At 44.0% G+C, this 25646-nt stretch overlaps 1 protein-coding gene across 1 annotated transcript in view; it reads left to right on the top strand.

The window, feature by feature from the left end:
• Window positions 1-9328: 9328 nt before the first annotated feature.
• Window positions 9329-25646, top strand: part of ERGIC1 (endoplasmic reticulum-golgi intermediate compartment 1) — a 57763-nt gene continuing 41445 nt past the window's right edge. Inside the window, exon 1 of the mRNA XM_084536134.1 lies at window positions 9329-9507. Coding sequence (XP_084392260.1) covers window positions 9488-9507 — 20 coding nt within the window. The 5' untranslated portion in view covers window positions 9329-9487. The remainder of the gene's footprint in view (window positions 9508-25646) is intronic.

The raw sequence follows: 25646 nt of genomic DNA, 5'->3' as shown, positions 1-25646 counted from the left end.
GCATTATGCCGCTTAGCAGCAGGGCTTTTTTTTCATGCTTTGGATAAGCTAAATGAGATTATTAGCCATGTCAGAGATGACCCATGCATCTTACTAAAAGTGATTAATTCCCAGGGAGAGAGCAATTTGCTGAAATTTGCAACTTCCCCCTTATCTGTCTCCCCCTCGAAGTTTACAGGCAGTGGTGAGAGGCCCTATCGCTTTTGCAACTGACAGCAAAAGGCAACAGCAAACTTTCTTCAGGCGCTGCTGCTGGGAAGGAATCTTCAGCCTGGTGTTCCAGGGGTTTCACATTCAGATTCACTATCAGTTTTGACCTAACACCCTCTCTGGGGGAACCACTCCTCTCTTACCCCACATCCCTGCCCTGGCTCAACAGCGGAGGGGACAAGGGAACGCAATGTCACTGACGTGAACTATACGTGGCCTCGTTGGCACAACAGGAAGCAACAGAAGAGGTTCTTCATTTACATAAAGCTCCAACCATGAGTCATCTCCATCTTCTACAGCTCCAACTTGTCACTCTGACGACTCTCTAGATCATAAGTGAACGTACTGTGCCATTCGTCAGTCATATGCTCACAAATGTCGGCCCGGCTGTTTCAGCGCCTGCACTGGGGAAATCGAGATATGTAAAATGTGCACATAAAATTTCCCTGCAGTGTGGGAACGTCGTGTGTCTAGCCTCTCTTGCAGTGGAAGGGAACTAACCGTCAATTGGTAACCCACGCCATCACAAGCTGATATCTCAACTTTAAGCCTTTGGTATCTATCGTTGAATGACCATCAGCTGTCCATCCAATCCATGTCCTTTTGGAGAAAAGTAATGTATTAATTAACATAGTAACGTAATAAGATTTCCCATGCAGAAAACTAAGGCCAGAAGGCTGCCTGCTAAGAACTGCTCAGAAACTTGGCTGCAGAGCTGGGAACAGAACAAAGGGATGGTGTCCTGTACACCAAGCCAGTGGTTACCCAGTTGAGAACATCTTTTGTTATGTCAGCATAAAAGGCCAATACATCTGCAACAGCGGGAATGGATTTCAATCTTTTAAGATACTATGTTTTAAGATCAGGCAGTGAATCTCTCTGAATACCCTAAGTTCTCCGTCAAATGAGGTTCCTGCTCTGAGCCTATGGAGGAACCGTTCCCTGCACATAGGCTAAGAGAAGGAATCTAGGACAATTGGTTTCATTAGACTAATGTTAGCCTTGTGAATACCCTGTGTAAATAACCCATGAGGTTCTCATCTTCCTGATGCTGTTCACACTACTGTCTCTGGATAAAAACATCCACTAATACGGAAAAAGGGCAGCGGGGAAATTCCACTGAAATAAATAGAATTGGAAACTTCTCTCTCGCACTTTTTTTTTTTTTTTCTTTTTTTGCATAGGGTTGTTTCCATGATGATTTCAGGGAGGACAGTGCATGAGTAAGAAGAAGATGAGGAAGAGGCAGGGAAACAGCAAATACTCTGAGTGTACACCCTGAGAGGATGGATAAAATTTGAAAATAGTTACCGTAGAGTGGAAGCGTTTGGGAAGCAGAACTGAAGAAAGTGAAACAGGAATGCTGAGAGACTCATGCTTTAGTGATGGAAAAATGATGAACAGGACAGTCATCTTTGTTCATCTGTTTGTTACATCAGTACTACAAATCCAACCAAAAGGCAACATATTTTACCACTGAACACAACCTAATACACCAAGGTTTCCTTCTTTTAGCTCGATACTGTGATAACCAAAACCTACATATAGATTTCAGAGTCAGCACAGGCCAAACAGTTGCTCTGGACATTATCATTTTAGTGACCAGAATCGTAGAATGATAAAATATGAATTTCAGGAGAACAGAATCTGAATGTTTTCTAGGCCACATCTTACTTATAGAACCTCATCAAATACCCATAGACTGTAGAGCAAGTGATCCCAATCTGCCCTTGTCTCAGACATACCCCCTTTAGTAGCCTCTGACACCAGAGTTGAAAGGGTACAGGCATCCTACTTTACACCATAGGATGCTGCAGAGCCAAACTACATTAACATACGGCAGCTAAAATAATGTTTGGAAGTGGCCCAGTCTCTGAGTCAGACTGATCCTTTCCGTTCATAAACTTTAAAGTGCCAGGAAAAAAGTAAAAGAGTCCAATTAAAATAAACCCCAGATAACTTCACCACAGGCTTATCATCAGGAGGGCAGCATTTTGCTCTTCTATGAGATGGTTGAGCAGGAACCTTGAAAGGCCTCACAGGAGACAGACTGAAAGGGGTCTTTCTTGCCGAGGGTGAGTCTGGAGACTGCGGGGCCTGGCTTCCTCTTAAGGCAGGGGGATTTTTTCTGTAAGTGTTTGTCTGTTGCTTTATTCAATTTGGTTTAGTGGTTTCTCCTTATGCACACTGTCCTTTCACCTAAGCTTGGTTTCTGATTTTATGACCTTTCACCTAAGCTTGGTTTCTGATGAACCAGCTCCCCAGATACATCTCTTAGCTTCTGCCATAGAACAAAACTTTCTAACCTCACCTCTAAGTTCCTGAACAAGCTCATATATCTGTTCTCATTTCTTCCTAGTTTCCTTCTGAGGGATACTCACATCTCAAGCAATTTCTCTTCATTCTTTTGTATCTTTCCACACTTTCTGTGCTCTGTGTATTTATGGTACTTGTTCTCTCTCAATGCCTCCATTAATAATAAAAGACAACACCTGGAGATAATCACCAGTTTGGAGCCTCTGATTGACCAAATGGCTGCTTGCCGAAGTCAACAAGAAGGACAGATGCTAGAACGGACCCCGTGTCATCTGAACCTGGCCACCCAAAACTAACCCCACTCCAAATCAGAGGCCAGGTATTGGGAAGTTGTACCCTAATGGTGGCGTTTCAGAAGTGCTGAGTCCACAGGCCCTGGGTCAAATCAGTGCAATGCCAAAAGCAGCCACCTCTGGCTTCATTCATTAAAGGGTTAATAAAACCTCTTTTTGGAAGATTTTCTACTGGCCACACCCTGACTTCTGCAACAGATTCTTTAGCACTGAGAAAACCTTCCCAATACAGTGACCATCACAGTACTGGCAAGCGACCAAGCAAGAATGATGAAAACACAAGTGTCAGTTGCAGAAGAGGCAGCCTGCTAGCAAATCACAGAATAAACAATTAAAAATCCATATCCGTGTTACAACAAAAATGAAAAAAGAGTATGTATCTCTTTTCTGAAAAGCCCCACTGGGCTTATTCGGCTCCTGAACACTGCATAATATCTGGAGGAAACCACTGAGAGAGCTGATAAGGCAGCAACACTAGCACGCCAAAACCAAGTTGGTGAAGAGCTATTCAGTATCTCACGCACACGGCCAGTTCCAATAGGTCAAATGATGGGTGAGAAACTAAGCTGCACTACCGTGACTGGGTGCCCGCAGATTGCTGCAGATTTGGCAAGTCGTGCAACAAACCTTCCACTGCCTCCTTTGAAATGTTACCCCTTGAAAAGGTTTTGTCTTGTTTAACTTGTCCACTGTCTGTGGGCCTTTGTGATGACCCAGTGCTGTTGAGTCCTCCCATACTCATTCTGTTGAAAAATGCCATTTTCTTGCTGCCCACAGGGTAGCATTCCCTCCTTCTAGACAGCCATATGGGCACAGACTTGCCTGGCAGTCAGGATGCTCAAGCTGCCTTCCACAGCCCGTACCTAGGAAGAAGCCATTCATTCTGAGAAGGTCGTTTGTAATGCAGCGAGCCAGGCACTCAGCATCACCAGCCCCTGTTGAGCTTTCACGCTGACTCCCCACTGAGAGCATGCTGGTGCAAGGGCTCTGGGAGAGATCCAAAATAGCACTCAGGCACCAAAGTGCAACTTATGCAGACTGCTGGCGCCTGTGCTCATGCGAGCAACCCAGGAAAGCCCTGCCTAGCCTCCCTCAGCTACGTCAGATGCTGTAAGTGCCTACAGTTTCTGGCAAAAGCTTCTTCAGGCGCCTAAAGGTCTGGCACCTTTTTGTGCCCAGAAGCCCCCCTGCTCTGGCTGGGCTGAAATTCTCTTGCTTACTTCTCAAGCTACTTCTTACCTAAGTCCAGCCAGAAATCAGGTGGGCTTTTTTGCCAGTAAGGTCTTAAGGACCCAATTTCCTGGGCATGTTGTGACTGAATGGGACTCCAAGGACAAAGCAGAAGGGAACTCTCCGGAGTGCCTATGTGTTTATATGTATTTAACACTAGTAAGTCATGGACTCCTCCCACCAGTGTCCCAGTCTCAATATTGCCACTGTTTTCCAGATAAGAGCCCTAACCAAGCACTCTGTTTTGACACAAGGCATTTTGCACTCCTGGTTACGCAGTGGCTCAGCTTTAAGATGCTAACAGAGAGTGCTCTCCTTCCTTCCTCTCAATGCCCTAAGCTTCTTGCAGCACTCGCTGTCCCCTTAAGTTCAAAGGTCCAGAACTGGACTTGGGAATACATAAAACAGAGGGGGTGGCTCATCTCCCAGGAGTATTTTCACTGACAAGACTGATTCAGGTGTCTACACTAAATGTGTGACTTACTTAAACCCACAATCGGTTTTTGGTCCCATATCAGAGTTTCAGAGGGACATATTCAGATGCCCCCTTCTCCCAGGTGTTTCCTACTGGCTGATGCAGGCATCTCACCACTCAGTGTACTAGCTGTGGACATATCAAGTCCTTAGGTTCCTTACTCTTCCTTTTCAATGTACAAGGAGTTCAGGCATTTAACTCACTACAGAACAGTCCTCCTTTGAAAATCAGGTGCTAATCCTCAACTCATCTTTGCTATTAATCCAAATCTCTTTGAGATTTAGTGCTCTCTTTTAGTGTTCAAAGTCCTGAACCATGTCCTCAACCATGAGACTTTGCTCTAGTTAACTGTTAACTTGCATCTCCCTTTGGGCATGACCTCAAGCATTTTCAGTAACCTGAACTAAACTAAACACTGATCAATAAAGGTCACTGATACAATGAAAGCTGAGGTAAGCCTGTGACAGCAGCTGAAACTTGTTCATGGAATTCATTTCCACGGTGGAAAAGGAAGGAAATACAAAAATATTCTGTTCACTGTGACTTTCCCTGAGTAAATTCCTGACATACTGAAAAGTAAAGCAAACAAGCAAGAAAAGACAAACCATCTTAAAAACAGGATAGTTTTTCCGGGGACTTTAATAACTGTAGATTTCCATTAGCATTGCCCAGTGCAGTGCTTGCCCACTGCCATATGGCAAGAAAGAGGACATGTGCCTGTACCAGCCCCCTTCCACGTACACAAACATACACACGGCAGCTGTAGCCAAGCCTGGGATCTATAAAATAATCAGGTTATTACTTCTGTGTGTTGAGCAGGAAGAAGAAAGTTTGTTTTTATGTCATCTTAAGGGAAAAGCTTAGGCAGTCAATGAAGAAGGACCTTTTTAAGTAGCAAGTTGACTAGATACTAATTTATTCTACTGTTCATTTAAGTCCAGTCTCTCAATGGATTGATAGCTATAATACCATATATGATAATGAAAAACACATACTATGCTGTGTCAAGACTTAAAGCTTGGTTTTCTGTTCCCCAGTATTTGTAAAGTATTATCAACAAGCAGCTTACTAAAATCCAAAGAGGAAGGGCTGAACTTTCATTACTGATTATACTTAGCACAGCACTTGTATTTGAATTCCTCACCTCCATGCGCATCCTGTTCCTTCAAAAAGACTTCCTCATATGCTGTTATTTATATTTTTTAATGTTTTATAACATTTTCTGTTCATTCTCTAAAATGTTTTTTCCTTTTCCTGAACGGCAGTTGTTTAATGCTTCATGCAGCCAGCGACACACCCAGCAGAATACAACACATAATCAAGTAAACACACCCTGCAAAGCAATGCACTCACTTAAATCCCAAACCCACCCTGACACAAGTGCTGCAAGCATGTCCTGTGAATACATGCACAATGGTAAAATGTCGCAGCGTATATACCCTGCCACACACTGTCCCAAAGTAAAAGCCTCAGATCAGCTGTGAGCAAACACCTCGGTAGCAGGAGCAGAAGTGAATAAGCACTGCACCTTCCTTAACAGTCACTTCACATTCCCAAATGATGAACAAAACCTAGGTGACCTAAACGATGACTGTATGTACCCTGCTTTACCTTTAGCAAACAATGCTGCTCATGACCCAGTCACAGCACTTACAATATGTTCTCAGTTCGAGAGCTGTAGTACGAGCAAGAGGCTCACATAAAACTCAGCCATGTGTAAGGAATCGCAAACAAAACAAAAGAGGAAATCACACATGAGTGTTACAGGGCATTTTATTATATAAAGTTATACTTAATGGGTTACACTTTCTTAGGAACAAAGGTGACAAAATAGAGGTCATCAGAATTAGCACAGATTACTATAAACTGTATTAGCATGAAGTTAAAAGTAAAGAATAGCATGTCACTGAGAAATGAGGAAGATCTAGAAAACCTGGACAGGCAAAAACTTACTTGTAAGAACAACTTTATGTAGTAAGTATTAAGGAAGATGATTAAAATAAAGCACTTGTGGGTCACTTTCTTTCTTTCTCTCCTTTCTTTCTCTCCTTTCTTTCTGTCTTTCTTTCTTTCTTTCTGTCTTTGTCTTCCCTAGGAAGGGGGCAGCAGTTTTGTTTCTATAAAGCATTAGTTACGAATCCAGATAGTCATCCATGATGTGATTTATCTATAAGAAAATGAACTAAAATGAGGAAAATATTCATTTTTGTGTGTGTGTGTGTGAGATCAGAATGATGAACACAGAATTAGAAATGAGGGGATTTGTTTGCTAATTTTAGAGGTGAAGGTGACCTTACTCTGTAATCTTAGGTGAGTCAATTCATCCCTCTGCTTCAGTTTCTTCATTAGTGAAAGAGTTCTCAAAATTTTTACTTACTGATTTCAGAGTACTAGTTTGGCTCAACGCTATTAATGCTATTTGAAGAGAAATGATTAATAGTTTTAAGGCTACTATTATCAGGAAAATATTACCTTATTACTTACATGAAAAAAATATATAGTTAACTTTTAAATCAGTTGTCAGTATCGGTTTACTTATTCCAGTTCTAATGATGTGACAAGCACCTCAAATAAATCCGGGCTTTCAGTTCCCATTCTAATACACAACATGATCTAAGCAGCCGCACCCAGCTGGACTGAGGACAAATTCCAATGCTTATCTCAGTCTCACTAGAAGCCTTATGTAATTAAACAATATTGTGACGAGGGTCTTATCTCAGAGCATTAACTTCTTCTTCCCTTGGCAAGGATGTAAGTGAACTGGATCAAATTGGAAAGCTGTCCTGGCGCTGCTCTGAGTCCATTAGTTCCTTCAGAGTTTGACCCTTTAGTTGCAAATAAAATCTTCCCAATGTGAGCTCTTACTACTTGCGGAACAAAAACATTCAAGGCCACCTCCATATTTCTCTACCGTACAAGTTAAGTGCTTCTGTAACCACTTCAGCACTATCTTGGCTCCTGACAGAGTTTGTCTTTGCACCAGATAGTTAATAATAGTTAATGATATCCGGGCCTTGCCAGGAGCCCAGACTAGCACTTGGTTGTGTAACTAGAACTTGATAGGCACTGTTTTGTTGTGTGTTGCTTTTTTTTTTTTTTTTTTTTTTTCCACTACAGATAGTACCCGCTGGCTATGCCTACGTAATCTGTTTGACCTCATGAGAGATGAGAACTGTCTCATTAATTTCAGCGTGTTGTTCAATTTTGGAGCACAATGCAAAGTGCAGCAGGATTTCGTGGCCGATCAGTTTGCAATCTGCTGAATATGCTTGCACAATGCAGTTTGGATCATTTAGATGTCTGAGATCAAAAAAACAATTAGGTATTTTTATCTGTTCCCTGGGGGCTTCTGAGGGATTGTGCCTTGTTATCTCATCCCTGGGATTCCTCCACTTTAGTTTTAAATACTCCCAGCAAGAATTATTCTCTCTTCCTTTGAAAGGCTATGGCATTGATTGGCATTGATTAACAGCTCTGACTCTTAGGTAGTTTTCCTCTGCTTGTTTCAATCTGGAATTTTTTTTCCAAGTATGGGTCAGGTTTCTGGGTGAAAGGGAAGAGTGGAAAGATGTGAATCTCTAAGCATGGAGATGATGATAACATGAGAAAGCAAGCTGCAGAACCAAGAAGAAAAACCGTATTTAGCAGAAAGCATATTTAGACTGCTGTCATTTCTGCTTTTAGAGTGAGAAGACAAAAGTAGTTGTGTTCTGTTCCTGCACTGTAATTGAACATTCAGAGTATGTGAGTGATACCACTCCCAATTGCAGTCCTGGACACAGTTTATCTGCAGCAAAAAGTCCCTGGCTGATGCTATTAGCTGGAGACATTAGGAAACAACCTGTGGCGCAGGCTGGTACACGGAGCAGTGTGGCACTAGCGATGTGCATCGCATTAAACCCAGCAGGGATGAAGCCAGACAAAAGCATCAGTGCTTCAGGCAACATGGCAAGACAGCAGATCAGAGAGACGCTGGTGATGGGGAAATGTCTTGCCTGCGGAATAGGGAGCTTTTTCATACTTTAAGTCTTTGTCCTCCTACAAAACTGCAGAAAGATATTCAAGAGAAAGCAAAGAGCCGTGCTGGCACCAAAAGAGTTCACCCAGCGCGTGTCAGCAGGTGCAGCAGCAATGCCAGGGTGCTTCTCCGTCCTTTACGGTCACTTTGAACCCTGACACATCTCTCTGTCTATCACTGCAGCTTTCCTCTGTCCCCAAACATAAGCTGTCATTACTGCGATGCTGAAAGCACAAGAGATGCCTGACAAAACCCACAACACCGCACCCATGTGAGCCGCCACGCTGTGACCCACGTGCCTGGCCGTTCCCACTGGATCATCCAGGGCAGGCCGTGATTTGGATCTTTACATCTATATATATATATATTTAATTTTTTTGAGGACTGCTGAGGAGCTGGTGACCTCTCGCAAACACAGATGGTGCCTGTGGAAAGCCAGGGAGTGGGGAGCTAGGCAGGATCACCTCCCTGCAGGACAGGGGCTGTGTGGCAGCGGATCCTAGGGGTGTGGATCCCAAGGGTGCAGATCCCAAGGGTTTTGGGTTCCCAAGGGTTTTGGGCTCCCCAGGGTGTTCATCGGGGTGCTACAGCCGCTGAGAGGACCCGGGGAGGCGCTGAGGGAGCCAGGAGCACCCCTCACAGCCTCGGGGTGCCTGCGGGGCGCCATGGCGGGGGCTGCCTCAGGGCTGCGGGGCACCGCCAGACCCCGGGGCTCCTCCAGCCCATCGGGGCGGCTTCCTCCGGACCCGGTGGGCATAACCGGGGCCGTCGCCCCCTCGATGCCCGTTAACCCGGCGGCGGAAACGACGGCCGGGCCGGGCCGCCCAATGGGTTGGTGCAGCGCGGCGGCGGGGCCGGCACTTCCTGGGCCTTGCAGCCGGCGGCAGCGGGGCGAGAGCCGGGGCCGGGGGCCCGCAGCTGAGCCCGGCGCCCTCCACCAGCACCATGCCCTTTGACTTCAGGAGGTGAGCACGGCCCGGCCGGGCGGAGCAGGGCATAGGGATAGGGATGGGGATGGAGCCGCCGCCTCCTCCTCCTCCTCCTCCTCTTCTTCTCCCCGCCCGGCCCCGAGGCCTCCCCCGGGTGGGTGAAGCCGGGCGGCTCGTCCCGGGGTAGGGAGGAGCGGCAGGGAGGCGAGAAGTAGGGCTGGGAAGGGACGTGGGAAAGGCAGGCGGGCGGTAATTAGCCTTATATAATGGCGTTGTGCAAAGGGGAGCGGGGCGTGCGGAGTTTCGGGCGCCCCCGGGGGCCGGGGGTGGAGCGGCGGGGGCTGCACGGCCGCAGGCAGCGCCTCGGCCCCGGGGGGGCTCCTCCTGCAGGGCCCCGGGGCTGGAGCCCTCCTGGTGGGAGCTGCTGAATGCCCAGAGACCCCTCGGGTTATGGTGGAGCCGGGGGAGAAACCATTCGTTTCCCGCATGACCCTCTCCAGACCCTAAGAGCTGTCCAAATCCATGCACGTTGCATGCAAAGTGCAAGGATTTGTACACATTGCATGCACAGTGCACAGATTTGTACACGTTGCATGCACAGTGCACAGATTTGTACACATTGTATGCAGAGTGCAAGGATTTGTATGCATTGCATGCAAAGTGCACGGATTTGTACACACTTCATACACACTACGTGCAAAGTGCACAGATTTGTACACACTGCATGCAAACTGCACAGACTGATGCAGTTTGCATGCAGAGTGCACAGATTTGTACACACTTCATGCACACTACATGCAGACTGCACAGATTCATACGCATTGCAGGCAAAGTACGTCGATTTGTATGCACTTCATACACACTACATGCAAAGTGCACAGATTCGTACACACTACATGAAAACTGCTCAGATAAGTCTCACCTAGGTTTCATCAGAACATTAGGATTTCAATAAGAATACATGAGGTTGGGGGAATTCAGAGGTGTCAGGTGCTTCTTGGTGCTTCACATGTTAAACCATCACGAGCCATCCAAAACCAACCCTGTGAGGTGGCCGGAGAAAACAGCGATAGGGTGTTGTTTTTTAGTTCTCCCAAACAAAAGCTGTGTACTGTGTTTTTGCTGTAATTCTAAATCAGGCCTCTCATTTATACAGGCTAACATGATCTTGTATGTGATCCGTGAGGCACTATTGAACATGGAGGCAGTTGCTTCTGAATGAAAACTTGCTGACGCTGGAAACAGCATCTGCTGGATCATGTGGGATCCGGGTCCCAGAGCCCTGTTTCTGCTTTTGTCTAAAAGTTGGTAGAAAAATTCTTCTCGGCTTTGGAGACATTCTGCCAGCTGCAAGTCCTGTTGCCGTCTGTTTTCAGACTTGTAGAATACACGAACAATGAGGAATCCTGGGTTGTGGCTGTTACTTTATAACAGCAGATACAGAAAGTGTTATTTCTGATGTCTTAAAGATGTAATTTTTGTTGGGTCTCAAAATGCACATGTGGGAAACAGGCTCATAAAGAGTAATCACCTTAAGAGAAAGCACTAGTGCTAAACTTCAGAGTGGTACAAAGGCATTGAATAAAAGCTGAGTTTCAGAGGTTGGATTATTGAGTTATAAAAACACAGAGGCATCAGTTCCAGCCTGCATTCTAAAGATTCACAGTCCCAAGTAATTTCTATGTCACCAGGTTGGAGGATTCGAAGTAGGCATTTCAAAGCACCTGCTGGTATGATGTAAGCGCACTGAGGTTCATCTTTTCTGCAGAGATGAGACTTCAAAAGGCTGCAGTTGGTATAGCCAAGAACTATATTTTATTGTACAGAGAGACTGTTGTCATGTGCAACAAACTGCTTTCCTGTTTTAGCAACATGAACAAAGTTCAGGAACAAAATTTTTTCAAAGGTTAGAGACAGTCTTTTTAGCTGATGTGGTTTTTGTTCATTGTGCTGCCAGTGGAACAAAATCTGTTGAGGTTGGAAAATTTTACTGTCGTAGGTAAAGAATGATGCATGCATTAAAGAACTTACAGTTGCTTCCTGACAATGACATAACACACAGCACAATATTCTTAGAGAAAGAAAGTTACCACCTGTAACATTTCTCAATGAAGAGGTGAAGAGGTTTTTTGTCACGTAAAATGCGAGGATTTTCTTTCAGAGATTTCAATTGGATGTTCCCTTGGCAAGGTACAGCTTGGCACCTTAAAATAATACTTAAATACTTTAAAGTGTGTTACCCTTTTGTATACTTAGAGGGTTGGATTCTTTAAAAAATGTTTTTAAAATGCCCCTACATATCTTTTAGAGTCCAGAATTTAGAGGTTCAGGTGGAAAGGTATTGTTATTTTCTGGAAGCCACAGGTTTCACCAAAGAAATCTCTATTCTTCAAGTAAAAATCAAAACATTTCCAGCCATTTGACTAAATCTTTTGTATCTCCTAGACTCTAGGTTCAAATTTGTCCAGATTGAAGAACCCAAAGTGCTTAAACCAGTTTCTTGGAAGTTATCTACCAGGTTCAGGGTCTGAGGCATATTGGTTGGTATCAGATGTGGAAATAGTTTGTTTTGTTGCTTGTTCTGTACTTTTTCTGTAAGACGTCTGTGTTCTTGGCTTATCAGTGATACTCTTTGCTGATAAAAAGTACATTTAAGTCATAAATAAAAGAATATCTTTTACAGCAAAGTAATTTCAAGTGAATAAATAATTAATTCTGTCCCGAGTAACTTTAGGCCATTAGTAATCCTTAGTACTTGCCTAATGCTTTTCACTTTTTCAAAGCATTTCATGTTCACTAATCTCTACAGTCCTGCTGTGATGTTAGTAAGGAACCAAGCTTTTATTTTCCAGACTGGAGGCTTCGGTACAGGTCTGTTCAGTGCCTGTCACGAGACACCAGCCCTCCTGTGGAACTACTAAATCAGTTTGTATTTCTGGAATGCCCGGTTCCTTCTTAATTTTTAGAACATATTTGGCTGAGAGAGCAAAAGAGGTTTTTGCTTGTTGCATTTCCCCCTGTGTGTTAGAACTTGTGTCGGCAGAGCAGCTTCATACCTATTTGAGGATTTGGAGGTATGCAGCTGGAGCAGAAAGGGTGCTTCCCCCTCAAGCCTTTAAGACTCGGTGTCACCTGTGTTTCTGCAGCTTCCCTAGATGTAAAAATCATAATGAGATTAAACTATAAAGCCTGGGTCATCTTGAATGGTGATCGCAGGCCAGGTTTCTCACATGTTGTGTGATCCACTTAGCAGGGAGGCTTAGCTTTGGTGGTGCACAGCAGTGCTGGAACTGAGCCTGCTCTGGTGCTGGGAATTACAGAAGTAAAAATGAAGTGACTCCTGCACACTGGAAGTGGACGTGGCATAGAGAAACGTGGCTCTTGAACCTGGTGGCTTTTCTTGGCAGCTGCCTATTTGCATGAAGGTTCCTGATGGCTTTGTATCAGCTTCTGAAACTTCGGAACTATTTTGGTAACCATAACTGATTGGACCAGGAGGAACTAAAATAGACCATTCCGAAAGCAAGTTTTTGTTCTAATTGCAGGCAATTCTCAGTTATGTTCTGACCACTGTTTCATGGGCATAGGGCAGCAAGTATCTGTGAATCCTCATTGGTATATTCAATTGAACAGTTCAGAATTTATTTCCCACTACAAATCATCATGATGTTTTGATTAGGGTTTTTCTTGTTTTGTTTTTTTTTCCCCCTTACGGCTTAACAACCTAACTGAAGTACTGTTGTTCACCAGTATGTTATACCTGGATTTTGGGGGTCATGGGAAAGGAACCAGGCTTAGAAAGGATTTTGACTTAAGCGCTAACTTGGAGTGGAAGTTCTTTGTGGCAAAGACTCTTACTCCCTCTGCACAGTACAATGGGGCCCCAGTCTGCCGTTTTTTGCAAGAATAGTAATAATTGATGCATTCTGCATGGGTATTCTGATTCAAATCTAAATAATATATATATATTTATAAATATATATATATATATTTGTTATTTTGGGACACAGGAAGGTCTTGGCTTTGTTTCCCCGTAGTCTTTTTTTAAATCAAGTTGTCCAGTCTTAACAGAAGCTGACACACTTTCGACGTGATTGCTTTCAGGAGAGGCAGTATGTTTATGAATGTTTTTAATTTCGACCTGCAAGGTGTGATGGCTAATAGGCAGACTGATGCTCGAGACAGCTGACCTGGCACGGTTGCGAAACTGGCGATACAGCAGCAGCAGGGAGGTCTGCTTGTCCACCTTCGGTTCCCCACCAGATCAGTGAGATCAAACCGGCGGATTGTCGGCGATTTGGAGGCTAAAGAGAAAAACCTTTTTCTGAACTAAGCAGCCCCTTGGACAACGATTTCCCATTCACTTGCAAGCTGAAGGAAAATAGCTTGCTTTTAGTCTTCAGGCTTAAGGAAAGAAGGAGCAAAGCTCTCCTAATCGTACTGTTTGATGGGTTTGTGGGGGTCACGGCTTGAAATCTGAGGGGTTACAGAAAGATTTGGCTTAGATTTTTGGGGAGCTGTTCAGCTTGTGTTTGAACATTTTCCAGTTGTAAAGCAACAATAATGACTAAATGACGTTTTGGCACTGCCTAGCGAGTATCAGATGCTGGTGGAAATGTACATATTTGTTCAGGAGCTTTAATTTGCAGTCTCTTTGTGAAGTCTGAGGCGGTTCAGCTTCCCATCAGACTGCAGCACTCCATCCACCTGTTTGCTCTCTCTCAGCACATTGTTTAACAAGCCACATAAATACATAGTGGTTCCTTTGGCAAAATTACTCACTGAACTTTACAAATGAGCTCGCGGTGTCTGTCCCACAGAGTGTGTGCAGTGGTGATAGCAGCAGGTATCACCTGCTCTTGGCTGAAACGGCGTGGGGAGGATAAGAAAGGAGAATGAGCAGCCGAGGCCAGCTGGGACGGTTTCTCCTGGTTAGATGCCTTGTGCATGCAGCAGTGGTGTAACAACAAGGTTTGCATGTGCCCTGTACTAAGTTGTCTGTGGTCATGCTCCTTTCCGCAGCCCTAAACTTTTTGCCACTTGTATAACTCTGTTCAAGATCTTAAATCCTCTATGGGATTTACTCGGTAGCTGACTTCCTAAAGCAGCTCCTACATTTCCAACTCGTGGTGTTACACTGTGCTGTGTCAGTTAGATGTCTGCCTCTTTCCACTTTGCAGAGACCCACACTTTTGTCTTTAGCCTCTGCAATGCCAGCTGACTGTTTCAGCCCACCTGCTAACTCTACAAGCATATTTCCATAGTGAACTTAACCATGCCTGGCAAGCGTGCTCCTCTCGGCGTTGTGCAACGTGCTGGTAAACAAGCCTTCCCAGGGCTATTGCTGCTGCCTTACGTAATGGCCAGGGTTGGTGGTGGTGCCAGGCAGCAGCGTGACTAACTTAAAACAATAGCCCTTTGAGAGCACCTGAAAAATTATTCTGCAGTCGGATGGGCACACGGAGCTGTACAGACAGAGCCTGTTGATGTTTATGCCACCAATAACTGAGTATACAGTGCATGTGTGTAAATATTTCTTCCCAAGTTTCCTTAATCCTTGTCTTAAAATAGAAGTTACCTACTCCAGCTGAGTAAGTACAGGAGCATTAAAGTCTGGCTTTGTAGGAAAGTTTCGAATTGTTCCTTCTGAACTTTAACTGTCCTGCTTTGTTCATTCGTTGATGACACAGATGCTTTCTTCATGGCATCATAGTTCATTGCTGTAAAAATGACTGAATCACACAGTAAACAGAGTTGAAGCAATCCCATGGAGTGAGAGAAGCTGCACAAGTTGTACAGCTTGTATTTTGAAGAGTGCATGTGTGTTTTTTTAGGTATGTAATTCAAACAGCGGAGGTGGCAAGAAAAGAATAGTCTTGCAACCAAAGAAGAAGTCATCTGTTTTTTTTGTCTTCTATCCAAGCACAAGCTCTGAAGTGTTGTCTAGGTATTCCTGCACCAAGCCAGCTGCCCCTGGAATGGAAAACTTATTCTGCCAAAAAAACTATTAACAACAATCTTGTCGCGATCTACAGAATCTTCTTATACTGAAATATTTGACTATTTCAGTAGTGCTCATGGCAGACACGTACCAGGAAGGACTGCAGTCAGGTGGACAGTGCAGTTGGCTGCATTTGAACTGTGTGTTGGGATGTTTCTCATTTTGCTTTACTTTTTTTTAAGGATATTCCAAATTTTGGTGTATATAGTTTAATCCAGAGCAGGTAGAAACACAGAGTGGCTTTTGATACAGGAGGCTTCGAAATGCTGTGTTAATGTAGAACTGGTAACAGGCTTTCAGGTAGTCATGGTTGGTTGGTATTTATTGAATAGTCATGTCCTAAGGCAGATCACTTGCATTCTGAATTGCTGTCCATCTCCACTAAAACACCAGTGCAGCCAGTAATGTAAATATAAGTTCGTGATATCAGATAAAGATGTGGTCCCAGAGCCTCATCGATTGATTCCACGTTGCTAAATCAAACATGAGCAAACTGAACGGGCACCTCAGTCTGGCTGCTGGGTTGTGGCAGGCGATATCTCGACCAACAAGCGCTGGGAAACCCGGTCCCAGCTGCAAGTTGTGGCTCTGGTTTGGGTCTGTGTCGGCCGGGTTTCTGTAGGGAGTGGGATCGATGTGGGGGCTGCTTGAAAACCGAGTCAAAGCCAGGAGCTGCACGGGGAAGCCAGGTGATACTGCTGAGCTGTACTTGCTTGTAGGGAGTGCAGTTACGTGCAGCTGAAAAACAGCACTGAGTTGGTGAGGCATGGACAGGAATTCTTTTAGATTGGGATTTAAATAGGAGAACCTGAACTGGTCACGTCAGGAATTCCCTGCTGATACAGAAAAATCTGCTGTCCCGCAGCAGTGTGAACCAGCCTCTGTGCTTTTGGGGCAAAGCCTTATGAAGCTGGAGCTATTCTTCCTTTTTTTTTAGTGTCCTCTAGTTTTTTTCTGGCAGAGGTTATTTGTTTTCTTTGTGCAGTTCTGGGGAACGTAGAGGTGCATGGTCCAAATCTCCGATTTGTGGGGTGTCCTAGGGCATCTGGGGCTTAAACCTTTCAGAAGGTTTAGCACAAAGGAAAGGTACAAGGGTCTGATGCTACATTCCTGTTACAACATCATGTTTCAAGGTGTTCAGCAGTACTGGGCAGAAACAAAGTCTTCATGTTTGGTGATTTCTAGAAAATGTGGGAAGATACCTTACAATTTTTTTCATTTACTTTTTTTTTTTTTTTTTTACTTTTAAGGATTGCAGCAATTTAATTAGTTTGGGTAGCAGCTATATATGTTTTATCCTGTTCTCTATTCCTCCATTCTCTCAGATCTCCAGGATATGGTGGTACCACACAGAAATATGATCTTTTACTTTCAGTCTAGTGCAGGGCTGGGTCCCTTTAAATGCCAGTCCCCTTACTTGAACATTTTTATTTCGTGACTCTTTTCCCCTGTTTTGATGAAGCAGAGCATAGTTTGCTCACTTTATTAAAAATACATTTCTCTTTCATCCTTCATTTTGACACCTGCCTCACTGCCTAAGAGGAAATAAAATGCTTGCTGGCAGGACTCCACCATCTGAGATTATAAGTACATTCCTCTTCATAATTATCTTTGAAATATGCTTGAGCCTAATGTTTTATTTTGAAAAAAAAAAAAAAAATCATGTTGTACTGCTTCCTCTCTTCCATTCTTTGGTGACATCTGAAATAGTTTACACAATTGGGGTAGCTCAGCAGTAGCGATTGCTACGTGTTCCTGGGCCATAAAGACCAAGCTCCTTACACACACTGAAAGAATAAGAGCACAAAATTTAGCAGATGGTAGACAAAAATACATTGTGCAGGGCAGCACAGTGGAGTGAGGGAGGCTGGCAGAAGGGAGGAACCAGGAGAAATAGCTCCTTGGTAAGAAATCAGTTCAAACAGGAGCGGAATCTAAGCATTTCGTGCCTTCTTTCTGCAAGTGTTGTGAGGGTTCGTAGTCTGTTGTCCTAGAAATAAATGGTTTTGCTATTTTTCTGTTCAAATTCTTTCCTATACAAATCCCATACCTGCCAAGTAACTAGAAGCCCAGATGACATAACACCGCAGAAGCGGCCGCCGAGCATACTTCCGAAGTTCTCTCGGCCCCTTTCCCTAAATGTCCAATTACCCAAAGGCTGAATTATATAATGAATGACAGTCCTCGTGGCTAACCTTGTTTTCTCATTCTCAGTACTCCTCCTTGTTTCAGAAACTTCCTCTGTTAGTTTCATTATGTTCTTGGAACTAGAATTAAGAGGGAGGAGCTGGCTGGCAAGGAAACCTATTCCTGCATTTCACTCCTTGGCCTATGAGTGTGGAGAGTCAGCAGGTCAAAAAAAAAAAAAAAAGAAGGAAAATTGCTGGAGGATTATGCTTTAAAAATGGCGTGATGTGATGTTGGGATGAAATGTAAGTCGTGCAAAATTTGAGAATTCCAGACTTTGCTTGCTTGCAGTATAGATAAGATGGTTAAATCTGTATTAGCTCCTCCACCTCCTTGTCTAGTCCTTTGCATCCCAGAATTGGCTCAAAATAGCTCAGGATTAAGCAGTTTCCAATGTGGTTTTGAAGCCTTGAGAGTTTGTTCGTTAAAGCTCAACTTGTGCAGTATTGGTGTTAATACTTCATTGTGTGTAAATGAGGACTAGCTGATTACTTAATGATGTTTGTATGTTATCTGCTGTTACGCAGGTGTTAATCTTATTAAATGTGTTAATAACAGCTTGGTATTTACAAGTATCAATTTATTAGTCCTGCTTTGAATCTTTATTTGCATCTTGAACTCACATTCAGGGCCCGACTTTGATAGCTGTATATTACATGTTTACTTTCCATGTGTAAACACTTACATTAACAGGATCTTTTTTTTTTTTTTTTGGGTCCCGGTTGAGGAAACCATTCCTAATCAAGGTTGTTCATAAACGTGCACTCTAGGCACAACCCTGTCACTGAACCAAGGCTCGGCTCATACGGTGCACATCACAGTTTGTTTTCATAAAAACATCTTCCTGGAGGTTTCCTTCTGGAGGCTTTCAAAGAAACTGGGACTTTGATCAGTCATATTTCATGCTTTTGCAGAGTTTTTAGTCTGTAGATTTCAACGTGCTTGATGAAAAGCGGGCAGATGTCTCCAGGTGCCTCTCTGCAAAATGAAGAAGCTAAAGAAGAAAGACTTAATTGGCCGGAGGAGAAATTACGCCGTGAGTCAGTGCTGGGAGCAGGACAGAGTTCAGGTCTGTTGGCTCCCACTGCTGCATCCCATCCGTGATCCCAGCCTGTCGCTGTGCCAGAAGCTGTCCTGAGCTGCTCTCTGCACATTATGTTCTCATCTGCCGTCAGACAGGAAACACAGAAATTTCATTTAAACAAAGAATTATCAATCTCAAAATGAAGCGTTCGGAGTCAGCAGTTCCTATTTTCTTCCCCTGCTGCTGACTTCCTGCCATTGTTCTTCTCGGTCTATAAACCAGGGTGATAGATCTCACCTACTCTGCTGGCAGGGTTGGTTCTTTTTATCTGTGCTGGATTGGGTAAGGGCTGAGTGAGCCGTCAGAGGAGGTGCTTGCCTTTGGATGGGCAGGAAAGCAGCCATGAGCTAAAGGAAGGATTTTGGAAAGAACTCTTGAACTAATATTTCCCCCTAAAAACTGAAAAATTAATGCTTCCTATATATGTGTAGAAGAAGGTGTTAGGATAAGGCATCTGTCAATTTCCTATTGACTGTTCCAGGGTGGATTTACTGGTATGTATAAATTCTTTGTTTGACAGATCTGTAGAATAAAATTCTGGATTTATGTCCAGAACAAACAGCTACAGTGAAGGCCGTAAGGAGCTGAAAAGCCTATGCAGCTGGAAGTCACTGCTTTTTTTTAGAGTCAGGTAAGAAAGATGTGCTTCAAGAGAAGCTTTCCCAATTAAAATTGAAATAAAATCAACCAAGCAATTTAGTTCTGACAGAAATTCTACTTCCTAAACCTTGTAATTTGATTTCCATGTTCTTTCACACGTTCCTGAGAGGAATTGGACCCTCTTTATTCTGACATTATTTAGGAGGGAATACAACACATCAGGTGGGTTCCTTCTCTGTGTCATTTAGGGGTCCCTAGCTCCATCAGAGATGACAGCTACTCTCAGCTCATGCTTTCCCAACATAGTGATTCGCTCCAAACTGCTGGTCAGGCCAGGTCTGACTTTTTTTGTGTTGCAGCTCTCAGACACCCGAGGTGCACAATCCTGCCCGCAACGATCGCTGAGCTGTGCTGTGTCACCTGTCCAGCCGTCTGCTCGTCCCTGTCCTCTCGCCCACGCCAGCCTAATGACGTCTGAGCCCTATCTGGGTCAGTAGGCAGAGGGGAGTCTTCCCCGCTCGTTCCTTTATCACCATTGTCCCAGGTACTCGCAGTTCTCTGGGGCCATCTTCTTTGCTATTGTGATTATTTCAGACATTCTGTTATTAGGTGCTTGGAACAGGGTAATTGGTCCTTAAGGCCACCTCGCATATCCTCAGAGTCAGCCTGCTGTTATGCTGTTGAATAAAATCAATTTAACAAGTAAAGGGAATAATCTTTTTCTCTCTGGTCATGGTCACAGTAGTTGCAGGTATGGTTTTAACAACGGTGAATGGTAGCAGTCCCCGTCCCCCCCCAGCTTCAAGTGGATGACTGGGATTTTATTTTTAAGTAGATTTTTTTTTCGTTAATCAAAAGAGCATTATGTGTGCAAACCTGCCTGGCTGTGCTGTTTGTTCTACCTTGACATTTCACTCAGCCTGAACAGTCACATTGAAAACTAAATTGGTGTTTTTGGATTTGTTCATTATACAAAAGTAACAGCTGTGCTTTTAAGGATCTTTCTGTGCGATGTGCTTCGTAGGAAAGAACAAAGCCGGAAAGGTACGCTCCGTGTTCGAGGGACCTGCCTGTGTTTGGTGGAGTAAAGGCGTATGTATGTAAAGGCGTAACCTGCTTGTTTTTATTTGCAGTTAAATGGCCTCTGAAGAGGTTAAAAGCTAGCAAGCCAGGGTTGAATGCCTGGCAGTTTGTGTTGTTCTGCTGGCATTGCCTGCCTGCTCTTACTGCCTGGTGTTCAAAAGCTGTTAAAGCAGCTTTATTGACAAGCAGGGATGAATTGTCCCAAAGCCATTATTTGAGAGCAGTGACCCAAGGAAATGGAGAAATGGTTGCTGCCTGTTAAACAGCTTTTTTTTTTTTTCTTTTTTTTTGAATCACTCTTAGATGAGTGATTTTTTTGTTGTTGTTGTTTTGGTTAAAAATCTTTTCTTCTTCTGGTAACCCTGGAGTATTCTGAATGCCTTCCTAGTTTCTGTCTGTCATCTTTCTGTCTTTCTGTCTCCATTAAAGAAGCACTGAGGTGTCATGTTCTGGGGCAGCGATTTCTTCCCTTCTCCATCTAGTGGCTACAGCCTGAGAGTCTGTTTTCCTTCCTACTTGTGTTGTTGAATATCAGGAGATGGATGAGGGTTGCCAGTTACTGGATGTTTTGGTGGGTACTTTCTGTAATCCAGCACCAAGTTGCTTTGTGAGACTTCTACTACATCGGTGAGCGCAGACCCCATGGCATCTTGAGCTGCTGGAGAGGTAGGTTTTCACTTAGGTGATCTGTACACCTGGTTTGTAGGCTTTGGTTAGGTAACGGACATCTCCTTGCCCAAGCAGCCACATATCACACAGATACAAATGCGCCTTGACACCAAACAGCATGCTTTTGGTGGGAAGGTTTCTCTAGAAATGCCACTGGGGAGTGAAAGAAGGGTGTTTCCCTTCTGCCATTAGTCTCCAGCCTGAATGATCTTGCTCTGACAACAGTGTGTTTGTAGCTTTGTTTTGATTCTGTGAATGCACAGAGAAGGCATCCAGCGTGGCCTCTGTATTGCTATTTTTTCCTTCTGCCTCCAAGCTACCCTGATGGTGATGGTGCAGAAAGAGGCTTCAGAGACAAACACGGTGACTAAATTCTAAGCTCCCCTTCGCAATGCCAACCTCCACTAACATTTTCCTGGGGAGAGAGACTAGGGTCTGGTTGCACACGGTTGTCTTTGAATGTCAGTAGGACTTAATCCAACTTACATTTATAATGACTGAGTTTCTTCCTGCATCCCGTGTCCTCCTTAGAAGTGATAAATCATTTCATGCAAAGCGTATTGCAGGGTTCTAAGCTGTAAGTGGTATCCCTGGTAAGAGCCTTAATAGCAGCAGGTACTGAGTGAATCATAGTCCGTGAACTCTTCCCGTCTCCAGGGATGCTTCTCCCAGAGGTGGGAGCAGCAGTAATGAGAGGAAGGCAAGTTGTGCAGTCAGCTTTGCTGCAGGCTGCTTGAAAACTCCTGGGGGCCACTGTTCCAGCTCATCCTCTGTGCACTTAAACGTGGCTCCTGGAGCAGGGTCGAGGTTGCTCATTCTCCTCTCCTCACTTCACACCTGCCTTGGTTTCCTGAACTGCTAATGCAGCTCTTCTGTCGTGAAATGACAAACTTAAAAATAGATGCGGCCACACAGATCTTGTGGGAAGAGCTGGCTGTGTGTTTGTGCATCAGGCTTAGAGCTCCTGTGAGGAGCAGAATGAAGGTGACTGAACCAACCGTCTCCGTGCTCTGAATCATATGCCTGTACCACGACGATAAAACAGAAGTGTTTGAGAAGGCAGATAGGTAAGCAGCAAGAGGAGGAATAAAAGCATGCGGAGAGTGACGAATCCCAAGGTTATGTCCCTGTCTCCAGGGGGAGTTAATCCTTCTGAGAGTTAAGGATGATTTGTCTCTGCTATGGCATCTGAATAAAAATGTGAGTTGGCTGAATTCGCTGATGTCTGCATGAAGTAATTAAAGAGCATAGTGTAATTCAGAAGGATGTGGCCTAGAAATGAATTTATTTAGAATGTCTAAATTTAGATGTAGGATGTCTAGCTGCTTACCAAGAAAAGATACTCCAATGTTTTCTAACCTGATACCAGGTGGAGCTGCCTTGGGATGCCTGCTACTGAGGATGAAGTGGATGCTGGGGTGGATTTGGCTCCTTGAGGCCCTCCCATGGTGTAGGCAGATTTCATGAAGCGCAGTCTGCGGTGGTTGTTCCAAGTGATGTTCCTCGCGTGTTCCTAGAAATTCCCCGTGTGGCAGTTGTCCTACCCATCTGGAAAAAGGCAGTAGGATCAACAAATAGAGTGCCTTATCTTTTGAGGAAAAGCTTTTTTTTATGAGTTTGTTAGTGTGTAATCTGCATGAGATACCTCTCTCTGTATTTCTTGAATGTAAGTACAGTGTGTAACGGTAGAAGTTGTCTCTTCCACGTTGTAACTCCGTTTGCTGGGCAGTACGTAATGAATGGACTGTGTGAGGAACAGGCAAGCTTTGTTGTGTTAGTCAGGAATTGGCGTGTGTGTGGAGAAACACTGACATCAGGCCTTCTTGGATCGCTTTTACTTGAGGCCTGCAGCCACACTGATTCACTTCTCTTTGGTTTGCAAGAAGGACTTGACAAATAGGAAAAAAAAACAGCAGTGGAATTGCACTTGGAGATATCTCCTGTTCGTAGGAGCTGTGCTACTTGCTGTTGAATTGGGTAAGGGCATTACCAGCACGTGGGCAGAAGTACAAGGGGAAATAAGTTTTGAAAACTCTGACAAATCTATATTCCCCTGTGTAGTGGCAAGGGAACATTTCTTGTGTGAAATAGTTCTTCAAATACCAACCTAATCTTGTTCTACTTCACTTCAGGACAAAAATCCTGTCTGTGTGTGTCACAGATGTCCTGCCTTTCTCTTTTTCAGCCTGCAGCCCCTCTGTTTCTCCAAGCAGTGATGTTTATTGCCAAGAAGGAACCAATTGAGGATGGAGTTCTTATTGACCCTAAAAGCCCCTTGGGACAGTTCACGCTGCAAGACTTCACCAGTGGGCTCTTTTTAACCTTTTTTTTTTTTCCTTAAAAACCTTAGGGAGATCTCCCCCACACCCTTTATTTGGGAGATGTTGTTGTATCTGATGGCTTTTGATGCTCCCTGCTCACACTGAATGAGTCCTTCTTGTTGTGCTTTACCCTGACAGGCAGCTGGGCACCACCTAGCCGCTCGTTCTCTTTCCCCAGGTGGAATAGGGGACAGAAGTGGAAAGGTAAAAGTGACAGAACTCACGGGATGAGGTAAAGCAAAAGCCGCTTGCACAAGCGAAGCAAAACAAGGAATCCATTCACCACGTCCCACCATCAGGCAGGTGTGCAGCCACTCCCAGGAAAGCAGGGCTCAGCATGCATAATGGGTTCTTGGGAAGGCAAACGTCACTCCAAACATCCCCCCTTCCTTCTGCTTTACTCCGGTTCTATCTTTGGCCAGTCTGAGCCATCTGTCCTGGCTCTGTCCCCTCCCAGCTCCTTGTACACCCCTGTCTCCTTGCTGGGGAGGAGCACGAGGAGCTGAAAATTCCCCGGCTCTGTGTAAGCACTGCTCTGCAATAACTGAAACATTAGTGTGTTATCACTGCTGTTTTCATCAGAAATCCAAAACAGATAAAACAGAAATCCAAAAAATATGAGCCTCTACAAAGAAAATTAACTCTATCCCAGCCAAAACCGTGACACATTTTTAGCAGTGGGCCTACAATATACAGCATGCTGGAATATTAACTCGGGCTCTGCAGTACTTCAGACTTCTTATTGTAGTAAAATGAGGATCTTTATACTATTTTCAGAGTTATTTTTCTGTATCTGTACTCAGTAGCCTCTTCTTTGTCCAGTTTAGTCATATCTGCTGTAGAATCACAGAATGTTCGGGACTGGGAGGGACCTTGGGGGATCTAGTCCAATCCCCCAATCTTTGAATCTTTGGTTTCTCAGTAAACTTAATAGTGAAGTTACATTTCTGCTTTTAGATGTGTGGTACTTGGCAGATCACTTCAAGTAGAGTTATTAGTTAATGAAGCAAATTGGTTCAATAGTACCACATCATCTTTTTTTTCAAACAGACATCAAAGCTACTGATGCATAGTAAAATCAAGGTAGTTTTTCACTGTGCCGTGGACCAGCTATTGAGAGTGAGTAATGGCATCAGAAATTAGTGGCCTCAACTTGAAATGCAGTATCTGCTGAAAAACAGATGCTGCTTCAAAAAGCTGGTTAACGTGGGAGGTGGAGGAACCGAGCATTGTTTAAACACCCACATTCTTCTGTGTGAATCACAGCCACGGACCCTTGCTGCTAAGACAAGATGACATGTTGTATTTACGCCACTGTTGACCAGCTAGAGGTGGAATGTCAGACCTTATATCATTTTTTTAATTGTTTTTGACATCAGAAATGTAATTTCCTGTAATGTATGATTGTGTCCTCTAGACACCTTCCCTCTTCAGTGCGTGCTGCAGACCTACCTGTGATAGAGCCAATATGCTTCAAAAAGAAGACTGATGTTTAAATATTTGTTTTTATTCTGGCGAGAAATAAACTCTGCATAAAGCATAAAAATGTTTTTCCCCTGTCTGCAAGCATTAAAGCTAAATTTCTGAATCACCTGAGAAGTGGCGAGGGAGGAAAATTAATCTGCTGCTGACTTGGAGTGCCCAGATTCTGCTCTGTGACCAAGTGCAGTGTGAGTGCATTGCACTTCAGCGTGGCTGCTTGGTTAACTGGAATCTGTGTTTGTCTTTCTCTGATATTAGCTCCTTTACATATCCAACTTTCCCTTTGCTACCAGACATTCAAATCACCATTGAGTTGTACTTACAAGTACTGTTGTGTTGTTTTTTTTTTTTTTGTATTGCCTCAATTTTTTTACTTCCTGCTCCCAAAAAAAGATAACAGCATCTTACAGAGGTGTTACTCTAGTGTTTTATTGAAGCTTCTTTCAGACTCCAAATATAACAGACAGGATTTTTCTATTCAGGGAGGTGGTAATCTTGAACAGAATAAAGTATTTATTGCTTAATTTCCTGAAATATTTCAGATCCAGACTTGAAACTGTTCAGGTGTATGCAAAGCACGCCTTGGCAGGAAGCCCAACCTGTAGGAGCTCCTGCTGCAGGAGTGAGCTCATCCCTCTTCCCCAGGCAGACATTTTGAGTATCCACTCTAGAAGAAAATTTAACGTTTGGGTAGGCATCCTCTGCCCTCTCTGTCACCCATCTTGCTCTGTCAATCAGATGGATTTGA

Source organism: Aythya ferina (genome assembly GCF_964211825.1).
Source record: "Aythya ferina genome assembly, chromosome: 14".
Taxonomy (NCBI): Eukaryota; Metazoa; Chordata; class Aves; order Anseriformes; family Anatidae; genus Aythya; species Aythya ferina.
The sequence above is the reverse complement of the archived record's forward strand: the minus strand, read 5'-3'. Positions and strand labels throughout refer to the sequence as shown.